General features: G+C 37.5%; 1 protein-coding gene across 2 annotated transcripts; it reads left to right on the forward strand.

Annotated features, from left to right (window-relative positions):
* Nucleotides 1–688: 688 nt before the first annotated feature.
* SIKE1 (suppressor of IKBKE 1) lies at nucleotides 689–12,207 on the forward strand. 2 transcript variants are annotated; one of them, XM_033196275.1, is made up of 5 exons: nucleotides 689–948; nucleotides 1,170–1,275; nucleotides 2,100–2,242; nucleotides 4,922–5,035; nucleotides 7,306–12,207. In XM_033196275.1, exons 1-5 carry the CDS (start codon nucleotides 778–780, stop codon nucleotides 7,405–7,407), a joined length of 636 nt encoding a protein of 211 aa, XP_033052166.1. In that variant the 5' UTR covers nucleotides 689–777; the 3' UTR covers nucleotides 7,408–12,207. The 2 variants fall into 2 exon arrangements, with proteins under 2 accessions (XP_033052166.1, XP_033052167.1); XM_033196276.1 differs by having other exon boundaries at nucleotides 689–936.
* The last annotated feature ends 233 nt before the right edge of the window (nucleotides 12,208–12,440 follow it).

Raw genomic sequence — 12,440 nt, forward strand, 5'->3', positions numbered from 1 at the left:
ATAACCATATGAATATACTACTGAACTGTACACTTACAAATGGCTGAGATATTAAATTTTATGTGCATTTTGCCACAATTTTTTAAAAAACTAAATGCAAGTAGGCCAGGCGCAGTGGTTCACACCTGTAATCCCAACACTTTGGGAGGCTGAGGCAGGCAGATTGCTTGAGGTCAGGAGTTCAAAACCAGCCTGGTCAACATGTGAAACCCCGTTTCTACTAAAAATAGAAAAATTAGCCGGCGTGGTGGCGCATGCCTGTAATCCCAGCTACTCGGGAGGCTGAGGCAGGAGAATCGCTTGAACCCGGGAGCCATAGGTTGCAGTGAGCCAAGATCGCGCCACTGCACTGCAGCCTGGGCGACAAGAGCAAGATTCCGTCTCAAAAACGAAAAAAAATAAATAAAAATTAAATGAAAATAAAAAGAAAATAACTGTGACTGAATAACAATCCACATCAATGAAAACCAGTGGGGAAAAGAGACCTTCCTTCTGCCCAGCTCATCATGGCCTGACCACCAGGCTGTGGCAACTGGAAACCAAGAGCGTGGCAAGGGCAGATCTGGGGCTCTGCGTAAGGCAGGACTGCAAGTAAGCCACAGGTAAAAGCGGGTGAACCCGCAAAATAGGCTGCCACTGCGCAGGCGCCCCTTGCGCCTGCCAAGACACTTTTTAAACGTGCCCGGAAGTGACGCCAGTAATGCTGAGACAGACTCCCAGAAGATCTGAGCGAGTCGCGTAGTTTAGCCCGGCAGGGGCTGGGGTTGTGCTGCTGCTATGAGCTGCACCATCGAGAAGATCTTGACAGACGCCAAGACACTCCTGGAGAGGCTGCGGGAGCACGATGCGGCTGCCGAGTCGCTGGTGGATCAGTCGGCAGCGCTGCACCGGCGGGTAGCCGCTATGCGGGAGGCGGGGACAGCGCTTCCGGACCAGGTCAGGCAGAGGGTAGGAGTCCAGTGCTCTCGGATTCTGGGCACTGAAGGGTGGAGAGCGAGGTAAAGTGGGAACTCGGCCTGAAATTTATTCCCGGTCTCAGAGGGCGGCGGTGAGACCTTTTTCCTGGGTCGGAGCTGAGAATCCTGCCCTAGAGCCCTGACTTCTGCCTCTTGAGTTGCATCTGCCGCTGTTCTCTTTAAGGCATGCTTAGACTGTCTCTATTTGTCCAGTATCAAGAGGATGCATCCGATATGAAGGACATGTCCAAATACAAACCTCACATTCTGCTGTCTCAAGAGAACACACAGATTAGAGACTTGCAACAGGAAAACAGAGGTTAGTCAGGCCTTTTCATATCTGGTAATAGTTTAAAGTTATTGCAAAATTGCCCTAAACATTCACAAGGGTGTACATATATTTCCAGGTCAGTACTTTTAGTAGGAGAGTCTTCCTGTGCTGGCTCAGTAACAGTAAAGTTTGTTAGATCACCTATTTCAAGGTCATATGACTGATTTTGTAGCAGCTTACCAAAGAGGGGCTATGTAGAGTTAGAATTATTGCATGGTTTATTTTTAAGCATCCCCAGATGTGTAACAAAAGAGTTCATATCCTCATGGACTTAAAATTTAATGTTTAAGTATTAATATAAACACTGAAGGTAAGACTTAAGGTTTTGTTTATGTTCTTGTTTGTGCAAGGTGAAGCAGCAGAATTTTATTCTAAGGGTATATATTCTTAGGCTTGATTAGTACATTATTAATGACTGTAGTATTAATAGTTGTTTACCAGAGGGGTTTCACATATATCATTCTACTGTATTCTCATATCTTCATTTTTATCTATCACAATGCTGTTAAGAAATAGGCTCAGAGAAGATAAATGATTTACTTATGAGTATTAACCAAGCAAGTTACAGAACTGAACTCAAATCCATGTCTTCTGATGACATATCCATTGTTGTTACTGCAAGACTTTGCTTCTCTGCCTAGAAAGCTACCTTTAACATAGACTTTAACTGCTCAGTTTTGTGGACTGAAACATTGATTTACAACCTTGGATTCATATTATCTCTATAGTATTACAAAATTCCAACTGTTAAGATTTTGGATTTGGGAACTGTCTCTCAGACATCACTGCCAAGTTATTTTATTTTTTGACAGAGCTGTGGATTTCCTTGGAGGAACACCAGGATGCTTTGGAACTCATCATGAGCAAGTACCGGAAACAGATGTTACAGTTAATGGTTGCTAAAAAAGCTGTGGATGCTGAACCAGTCCTGAAAGCTCACCAGTCTCACTCTGCAGTAAGAAACTTTGAATAAATTTGAAATGAACCAAATTGAAATCTTGAGATTGTTTTAAGATTGTGTGCTTGTTTTTTTGCTTTTTGAGATAGGGTCGGGCTCTGTCGACCAGGCTGGGGTGTAATGGCACGATCTCAGCTCACTGCAACCTCTGCCTTCTGGGCTGAAGCCATCCTCTCACCTCTGCCTCCTGAGCAGCTGGGACTACAGGTGCACACCACCATGCCCTATTAATTTTTGTGGGGTTTTTATTATTATTATTATTATTTTTTTTTTTTTGTAGAGATGAGGTTTCGCCATGTTGCCCAGGCTGGTCTGAAACTCCTGGGCTCAAGCGATCAACCCACGTTAGCCGTCCAAAGTGCTGGGATTATAGGCATGAGCCACTGTGCCCGGCTCTGTGTGCTTGTCTTTGAAGAAAAGTAAGCTTGCTTTCCTTTCATGTTTATCACATTTGTTGTTTATTTTGCCATGGCTTTGTAAAGATATGAATAGAAAGAAGGATAGTGGTTGCTCAGGTCCTTTTATTTGAGTGGGACTAACGTTCCCCCTCCCTCACCAAGATCTCTTTCGAAAATGTTCATTAATTCTTAGCCCTCACACCAAACGTAATGTCAGTTAGTGTTGAAGGTGCCCAGTAAATACTTGGTTGGTTATTATATATTTCACTTAAGCTCCTTGGTTGTGAGGCACATGAATTCACATTTTATTCCTAACATAGTACCTGACATATAGCAAGCAGTCAATAAACCTTTTATAAACTGAACCACATAGCATCATACTATGTTGTTAGGGGACAGAAGTGTGGTTTTTAAAAAAAAACAAACATGGCATAGTTTCTATGCTTTGATTGCTTATTATCTAATTTGGGAGACTCAGTAATTGTTCTTATGTTTGTAGGTGCTTCATGGTTGTCATTGTACATTCGTGTGTACTGTATCATTTAATTCTAGATGTATAGGTTGGAGCCTACTACTTCTGTGAGATGTAGTGAAATATAAGCTTCATCTTAAATTCCATTGAATGCATTTTACTGACTTAAAAGTTTTAGGAAACAGATATTTTAAATATTTGAATGGCTTTCAACTGGAAGAGAAAAATAGATTTTATTTGTTCTCATATGGAGGAAAAAACCTGAACCTTGAAAGAGACAGTTTACTCAGATAGATAAACTTTCTAAGTGATATGTCCAAAGATAGAATAAGGCACCTTGGAATGTAGTAAGCTTCCTGCCAGTGAAAGTAGTCAAATTTAAGTTAAATAGCCACTTAGACATAGTATCCAACATCCAATGGGTAGTTAAACTACAACTGATTTTTTTTTTCCGTTTCAAATATTTTTATTGGAGTGTGGACCTATTGGGTGATTGATGCACTGGACATAGATAATTTTCAGAAATGAAAATAAGATTACTTGCATCGGATCAGATTTCACCCACAGAAATGACTAAGGCCTTATCAGAGTTGGCATTGGATGAAAACTTAATCCTTTATGGAAAGGGAATCATCTGGCCTTCTATTTCTGAAATAGACTAAAGATTACTCATTTATTCTCTGCAATTACAGCCATCAGATCCTTCGAAATCTTGGAAGGCATGAGTTGATAACATGACTGTAACACAAATCCATATCGAAGAGCCCAGTATTTAAAAATTCCCCATGTTCACATACTGAAGGGTTACTTATGAGCTGATGCATATCACTGATAACCATAGGATTATCAACTTGATGTCTGGGCAAAGAGTGAAAACAAAATGCATTCTACTCTTCATTTCTTGGTTTTAAATATAAGAAACATTATATATTTGTTTAACAACTGTATTCCTTAGTAATGGTATCAATAGAACATATACAACTGGAATGAGGATCCCCTTAAGGAGGCCTTCTTTTTTTTATTTAAGTTTTAGGGTACATGTGCAAAACGTGCAGGTTTGTTACATATGTATACATGTGCCATGATGGTGTGCTGCACCCATTAACTCGTCATTTACATTAGATATTCCTCCTAATGCTATCCCTCCCCACTCTCCCCACCCTACGACAGGCCCTGGTGTGTGATGTTCCCCACCCTGTGTCCAAGTGTTCTCATTGTTCAATTCCCACCTATGAGTGAGAACATGTAGTGTTTGGTTTTCTGTCCTTGCGATAGTTTTCTCAGAATGATGGTTTCCAGCTTCATCCATGTCCCTACAAAGGACATAAACTCGTCCTTTTTTATGGCTGCATAGTATTCTGTGGTGTATATGTGCCACATTTTCTTAATCTAGTCTATCATTGATGGATATTTGGGTTGGTTCCAAGTCTTTGCTATTGTGAATAGTGCCACAATAAACATACGTGTGCATGTGTCTTTATAGTAGCATGATTTATAATCCTTTGGGTATATATCTAGTAGTGGGATGGCTGGGTCAAATGGTATTTCTAGTTGTGGATCCTTGAGGAATCGCCACACTGTCTTGCACAATTGATTTTTTGAGAAAAAAAAAAATATCTGTGAATACCACAAGGTCACTTTACTATGGCTTTATGTCTAAAGACTAAAATTATAGTGAAACTCCATTGTAATTTCTGTATCATAGATTAAATGAACTTTTAAAAATCGTAATGCACACACTTTTATGTTCTTTATATATACAGAACAGGTGACTTTTCCACCTTTGTTTCCTTAATATCTTCACAGGAAATTGAGAGTCAGATTGACAGAATCTGCGAAATGGGAGAAGTGATGAGGAAAGCAGTTCAGGTGGATGATGACCAGTTTTGTAAGATTCAGGAAAAATTAGCCCAATTAGAGGTAAGATTGTAGCTATTTTAGGTTCACAGTATTTCAGAGTTTTCGGAGTCTGGAAGATATGCCATCACTATCCCATCACTGTAATATGTTAATGTTTTCTGTGTGCTCATGATTTAAAATTAAAACTCCCCCTTCATACTCTTTTATATTCTTTTGAAGAAAGGAAATATAGTAAACAGCAATCAGTGGAAATACCAACTATGTATTGGCAATACCTTGAGATATTATAATGGGAAGGTAGAGGGAGTGGAGGGGAGAAGTTATATGTGAGATAAAATCCTTCATCTGCCATAATAAGAGAAGTAGATACTGCCTAAAATTGATGATCAGGAAATAGCAGTATAAGCATATTATTTAGAATTACAGAATTAAATACCAAAAGAAATAGATAAAAGTATTAAAAGTGGTTGCATTTGGGTTACAAAGCCAAAGAACTGCTTGTATAAGCCTTGTAGTCTTGATTTCTTAAAAGCTATGTTTATGTCATATTTTGATTAAAATAGGAATATGTTACAAAAAAAGGTTTGGGGCATTAGTGTGCTCATAAAATTGTTAAGGATTTCAACTTTGGGAGGCTGAGGTGAGTGAATTGCTTGAGCCCAAGAGTTCAAGAGCAGCCTGGGCGATATGGCGGGGACCCTGTCTTTACAAAAAACATACAGAAAATTAGCCGGGTGTGGTGGTGTGCACCTATAATCCCAGGTACTCAGGGGCTGAGGTGGGAGGATCACCTGAACCCAGGAAGTCAAGACTGCAGTGAGCCATGATCATGCATGCCACTGCACTCCAACCTGAGTGACAGAATGAGATCCTGTCTCAAAAATTAAAAAAAATTAAAAAAAAAAAAGCAAAGCATTTCAGTAAATGGTTTGTGTGCTGCTTATTACAAGGTGCTGTCCTGGGGCCTTTGAGAAATACCATAGAGAAACAAACAGGTACCTGCCCAGAGTCTAGTGGAAGGGATAATCCTAGTGTCATATGATATGAAATAGTACGTAAATGCTGGGAGACAGATATAAATACTGAAGGAAGCACTTCATGTGGTTGAAGATTCATCGACCACAGGCTCTAATCTCTTAGTTACTCTAGTTGGGACTTCCGCACATCTTGGTGAAGCTAAAAATGCTTTAGTTTACCAGAATTTTCTTTTTTTTTTTTGAGACGGAGTCTCGCGCTGTCACCCAGGCTGGAGTGCTGTGGCCGGATCTCAGCTCACTGCAAGCTCCGCCTCCCGGGTTCACGCCATTCTCCTGCCTCAGCCTCCCGAGTAGCTGGGACTACAGGCGCCGCCACCTCGCCCGGCTAGTTTTTTGTAGTTTTTAGTAGAGACGGGGTTTCACCGTGTTAGTCAGGATGGTCTCGATCTCCTGACCTCGTGATCCGCCCGTCTCGGCCTCCCAAAGTGCTAGGATTACAGGCTTGAGCCACCGCGCCCGGCCTAGTTTACCAGAATTTTCTGCAGAGAATAAGGATGAAGAGCGGAAGCTACTCTCTCTAGAAATCAAAGGTAGTGACAGGTCCCAAGTAGGAATTAGGAGCTAGTGAAATGACAGCATGACCTTCTACTTATCCTCGATTTACCTCACTTATGGAAACAGCCCTAAGGAAATGTGGGACAAATTCTACCTTAATACTTCAAGTAGAAAAAAACATGACTACTAGATTCAGACCCCAGTAATACCACATCCAAGTTGTCTGAATTTGGATAACTTTTAGGAATTTTGTGAGCCAGAGTATCCTCATGAAATATATGGATGTAGGCAATGATACCTACCCTACAGATTATTGTGAGATAGCATATACAGGGCACCCAAGTAGTACCTTTCCCCCTTTCCTTCCATTTCTCTAGAACTATAAGATATCCAGGAGAGGAGATTAATCAGAGTGAAACGATTATTAGGAATTTTTAAAATAAAAGAAATAAGAGTAAAACTGTGGGAACCATGAAGAATAAAACATACTAAATTCCTCAAATGGAGAGGTACCCTGTTTTTTGTTTCTCCTTTGTAATTGTAACACTTGGTATATAGAAATTACTCAGTAAGTTACTACTACAAAAGAGTATCATTGCCTATATCCTACATGTAAATGTTTGTTAAATGAATAAATAAGTAGTATTTAAGGAAATTCTCAACTAGTGGATTTTTTGTTTCCTTAAAATTTTTTAAATGAAAAATAATGTTTTCTGCTCCTGGCTCAAAATAATGTGTTGTTATAATGTAGCTTGACAGTAAATATACCAGAAATAAACATGCCTTTTTTTTTTCCAGCTTGAAAATAAGGAACTTCGAGAATTATTGTCCATTAGCACTGAGTCTCTTCAAACCAGAAAGGAAAACTCAATGGACACTGCTTCCCAAGCCATCAAATAACTGAACTCTGAATGATGGCTGGAGATCGTCTATCAAGGAAGGGAGTTACTATCTTCCCATTCAAGTACTGTCCATTAAGTGTCTTGCCTCAGATTTGATTTAATCTTAATTAAAGGTATCAGGGGGCAATTTAGAATTCCAGTCAATATTGGCTGTCCCCGGTTCTCAGATGTGTTAATGTGAATACATGCTGAATTTTTACCATTCCTTTCTCAAAGAGACTACTTTTAATTTTCATTTCTGGAACCTTGATTTATATAAACTGTGTTTTCAGTTCATTGTTATTTTTCACATCTCTGAAACTTTGAGCATTTTTTTATAAGCCAGCAATTTTATTTTATATAGCATTGTAAAATACACTTCTAGGAAATTTTAGGAAAGATTTAACTTTTTAAATCTACTTGGCATAAACCCTGATTTTTTTTTTCCATTTGACAAAATAATACAATTCCACAGAACTAGATCAGCAGATTCTCTGATTTGTAATGTCATTCACCTGTGAAGTTTTAAGTCTCTCTGGTGCTAAGAATTGGCACTTTATAGCCTGGTGCCTTTACTTTTGAGAGAACCTACTGCTAGTCCCAGGAAACATACGTGGAAATAAGTCAGCTATCTTTTTCCCCAGTGATACTATAGTTGTCATATTGTTCAAAGTTCATATTGTTCAAAGCTGAGGAGCTTGTCCTGTGTATGCGCATGCACACATGTGCACTTAGTTCAAATACTAAAAGTAGCTTTTATTAAATATAATCAGCCAAAAACACACACACACAAAATCAAAAAACCAAATATAAGTAGTCAGTTTTTCAATGTTATCCTACTAGTTTTATATTCTATTTTAATTTTTATACAATTTCCATTTTATAATTAAGAACCATCACTTACTTGGATTGGATGTCTTTCATTCCTAGCACTAATAGTTAGTTGGCTTTTTTTTTTTTTTTTTAACATAGAAGCAGTTTTGTTTTTTTTTTTTGTCTTTTTTCTTTTTTTTTTTAAGCTATATAAAAAGGTGAGGAAGCAGTTTTGTTACCTAATGAAAATTATTACACTCATAATGCTATGTAGGCAACATTGAGATTCAAATGCCCAGTGGTCAGCTGGGTTCACTCATCAACTCATTCCCATCTCAGTTTACTCACATTTCAAATTTATAAGTTCTTCATGTTATACTATTCTGTTTAGATTTGCCCAGAATTAGTTGAAATAATGCTAAACCTGTCAATAGTTTCCAGTAACAGTAAGCACCATACTGCATGGGAGAGACACAGTATTAAAAAGAGTTGTTAGTGCTTTATGTGATATAATATTTCTTTTGTAATGCTACAAAGAACTACAGTTAAAACAACAAAATCTTTCAAAGATGTTCTAAAAGCATCTGATCGCAGTAATAACTAATGGATGTCATCTAGAGCAGTGGGTGTTAATGAATAGGTATATGTCATTTAAGAATTTTTCAAATTTCTGTTCGATATCCTGCATAGAATTTGACAAAAAAACACCTCCAAGTGTGAGCATTTTGTATTTCATTTCCCAAAAGTAAGGAAACTATTAGCCTAGCCATTGCCTTGAAGTATACCTTAAGTGACCCATAAATCAATTCAAGAGGCAGGTACTCTATACCATTTAGCAGCCATGGCCAAACTTACCATGGCCAGATTTCAGTGAAAATGATGAAGTAATCAAATTAAAGTATAATATGGTGTCCCTTTATCTGCTTTATGTTCCTTTAGAGCTGTTTATAAAGTTCTTTGTATCTCAAGTGTCAGGATAAATCTATATATTAACTTTTCCCCCTGCGAAATTAAAAGCCTGAGGTACAAGTCTAAGAAGCTTTTAGTGCCCTACATAATATAAATTCTGGCTGGTGTTAATGCTATGAAGATAATGTGTAGTTAGAAAATTGAGTGGGGGAGGAATGCTCTTCATTTTAAGTGCATTTTAAAGTTTCTCCTTCAGTGGATGAAGAACTTGCCTGGTTTGCAGAAATCTTAGTTCAAAATTATATTTTCTAACAAAAACTGCATTTTGAGAAGATTAGCTAATTTTACTCAGTAATAAGTCAAATTAGGAAGTGCAGTGTTTTTTTACGTATATATATAGCAACCTTGTCAAGTGGTCCTCACAAGAGTCATAAATACTTTGTAATTAGCACAGTATATTCAGCAGTGTATAACTCTACAAATAGTACATTATATTAGTGTAGTATTATATCAGTATCTTATATATAATTCTTATATTAATACCTTATGCATAATTTGATTCAAACATTGAAGGTCTATTTTAGTGTTCTTCAAACTGTGGTTCCCTGACCCTCTGAAATAGAAATTTGGTGATGGAGTTCAAGAATTTATATTCTAATCATCCCAAACAATTCCTGAAGACACTAATTTAAAAATGTCTAGTCTAGGCCCCATTGTTAGCACTCTAAAAGATTAAAAAGAAAATAGTCTATGTGCCAACCACTTCATTAATACTTATGATTTTAAAAATGAAAAAGTCTGGTACAGGAGACAAGTATATATATATAATTATAATGCAGTGTGATAAATCCATTATATAAGTTTGTATAGGATACAGAAGAGGGACTTTAAACTTGAGAATTCAATAGAGATAATAAATGGGTAGGAGAGAAATAGAAAACTTTGTTGCCACAAAAGCAAAGTATGTATGGTATTGCCAGTAATGGCTACCATCTATTGAGTGCTTTACTATCTGTCAGGTACTGTATTATATAATCTCCATTTTAACTGTACCTCATTTTGCAGATACTCAGGCACAAGGAGGTGGTTATTTGTCCAAACTGGAACCAAGATTCAAACCCAGACAGTCTTAAGCTCATTTTTAATCACTAACTAAGTTGAGATGCCTAAATGCCAAATACTGCTGGGAGTTCAAGTGGTTCTTGATTAGCAAAATCTATTTTTATTAGTGCAAAAGAAACACCACAGCTCATATATTAGACAGTATTATGAATTCAATAAATGGAGTCTTAACTAATGAGATATTATTATTTTCTAGAATGGCGTAGCTGAGAGTATGTGTGCATTCAACTGAAAGGAATAATGTATAATCAGTGACTCTTACTATATACAGGAAAAGGTGCAGTTCTGTCTCTCAGATCTGCCTCCTTACCATATTGGCTTTCATCCTTCATGCTGTTTTCTTGTGTTTGCTAGGAAGATGTTGACGAGCCAAGTGTCATGCCCATGTTGAAGGCAAGGAAGAAAAAATGGAAATGGCCTGTGCCAGCTATATATATATCCCCTTTTATGAGGGAAAGCAAAGCTTTCCCAGAAATTCCAAATGGATTCCCCCTTGACTTACTTGCCTGACCAGTTAAATGGCCACTGGTACCTGCAAAGAAAGCAGGGTACATAGCTGTCCCAAATAAAATCAGTATTAGTAAGAAGAAAGAATACTGAGAAAGCAACTAACAGTGTCTGTGACTGTTAATGTCTGTGACTGTTAACATTGTCAAGTCCTTTCCCCTTGAATATAGTTTTAGAAGAATTAGCTGAAGAAGTATGTTGATATTGAATGGCCAAGAGAATGGGCTGTAGCAGACATCTGTCATTTCTCTTTTGGCTGCCCAATATCCTAACTCCTGTGTTTAGGGAATCCCTCACCTAATAAGGCAGAGCATTCCTCCCTCCTAAAGAATTTGAAAGTACCAGGTAAATGTTTTATCAGCCTCCTTTGCAGCTAAGGAAGAAACATCTGCCTTCAACTTTAAAGTTAGTGATACAAAGAAGCAGGGAACCATGCAGCAGATTCCTTTGAAGATGGTGACTAACAACACTACTGCATTCATCTCCACAGAGGAGCAGCAAAAGTGGTTTAATGATAACCTCTAATTCTATTTTTTTTTTTTTTTTTTTTTTGGAGACAGTCTTGCTCTGTTACCCAGGCTGGAGTGCAGTGGCACTATCTCAGGTCACTGCAACCTCCACCTCCTGGGTTCAAGCAATTCTCCTGCCTCAGCCTCCCAAGTGGCTGGGATTACAAGTGCCCACCACCATGCACAGCTAATTTTTGTATTTTTAGTAGAGATGGGGTTTCTCCATGTTGGCCAGGCTGATCTCGAACTTCTGACCTCAGGTGATCCGCCTGCCTTGGCCTCCCAAAGTGCTGGGATTACAGGCATGAGCCACTGCGCCTGGCTTGTAACCTCTAATTCTTGTTTGTTGGCTATCCTAGAGAACCTGAGAATTACTTTTAATAAAATCATTTTTTTGTTGTTATTAAAACTAACCTGAATTGCCTAAAACCAAGAACTCTGCTTGATAAAATAAGCATAGTTTTAGGAACAGCCATGCAGATATAAATTTTATCAACATTTTATACATAATTTTGGCCTTATATTTAAATGTAATATTTGATGCTTATAAAAGGGTAAATGTGGAATGCAAATAAATTATCAAGCATAATAACTCATCACCTAATTTAAGAATGATAACATTACAAGTGCTTGTATTTTATCTATTTGAGCTCTTTTCCTATCTTTGCCCACCCCCCTGCTTGCTTTTTAATAGTTTTATTCACATGTAGAAAGACCTAAAATACATATGTATCCCTAAAGTGACTTATTTTTTAGTTTTCTTTTTTTTTGAACTTCAAAAGAATTGTATCATACTCTATGTAGTCTAAGGATTTTTTTTTTCACTCAACATGTCTCTAGAATTTATACGTTTTATTGTTTTATAGCTGTCACTTTCATTGATATATATTTCTTTGTTGGATTATACAACATATTGTTAAGGAATACATACATATATAATAAATTATACTTTTTTTAAATCTTTGCTAACATTTTACTTACTAATTTTTAATTCTCCTTTCCTCTGCCTCATTTATATTAAACACATTTAACTGTAAGAGATCATATTTCACATTCTGCAGTTATTTCACTGATATATCTCATGGCAACTTTCAGAGTGAATTAAGGGGTATTATCTGCTAATATAGGAAAAAGCAGATAATGCTTTTTGTTTTATCACTCCTGTAATGCTAAAGAGGAGGGAGAACCTTCA

Source organism: Trachypithecus francoisi, unplaced genomic scaffold, assembly GCF_009764315.1.
Source record: "Trachypithecus francoisi isolate TF-2019V2 unplaced genomic scaffold, Tfra_2.0 Lachesis_group5, whole genome shotgun sequence".
NCBI lineage: Eukaryota > Metazoa > Chordata > Mammalia > Primates > Cercopithecidae > Trachypithecus > Trachypithecus francoisi.

Coding starts and splice junctions, on each gene's coding strand:
- SIKE1 (XM_033196275.1), top strand. CDS start 778: ATGAGCTGCACCATCGAGAAGATCTTGACAGACGCCAAGACACTCCTG. Junction 1,276..2,099: donor CTTGCAACAGGAAAACAGAG/GTTAGTCAGGCC, acceptor ATTTTTTGACAG/AGCTGTGGATTTCCTTGGAG. Junction 5,036..7,305: donor AAAAATTAGCCCAATTAGAG/GTAAGATTGTAG, acceptor TTTTTTTTCCAG/CTTGAAAATAAGGAACTTCG.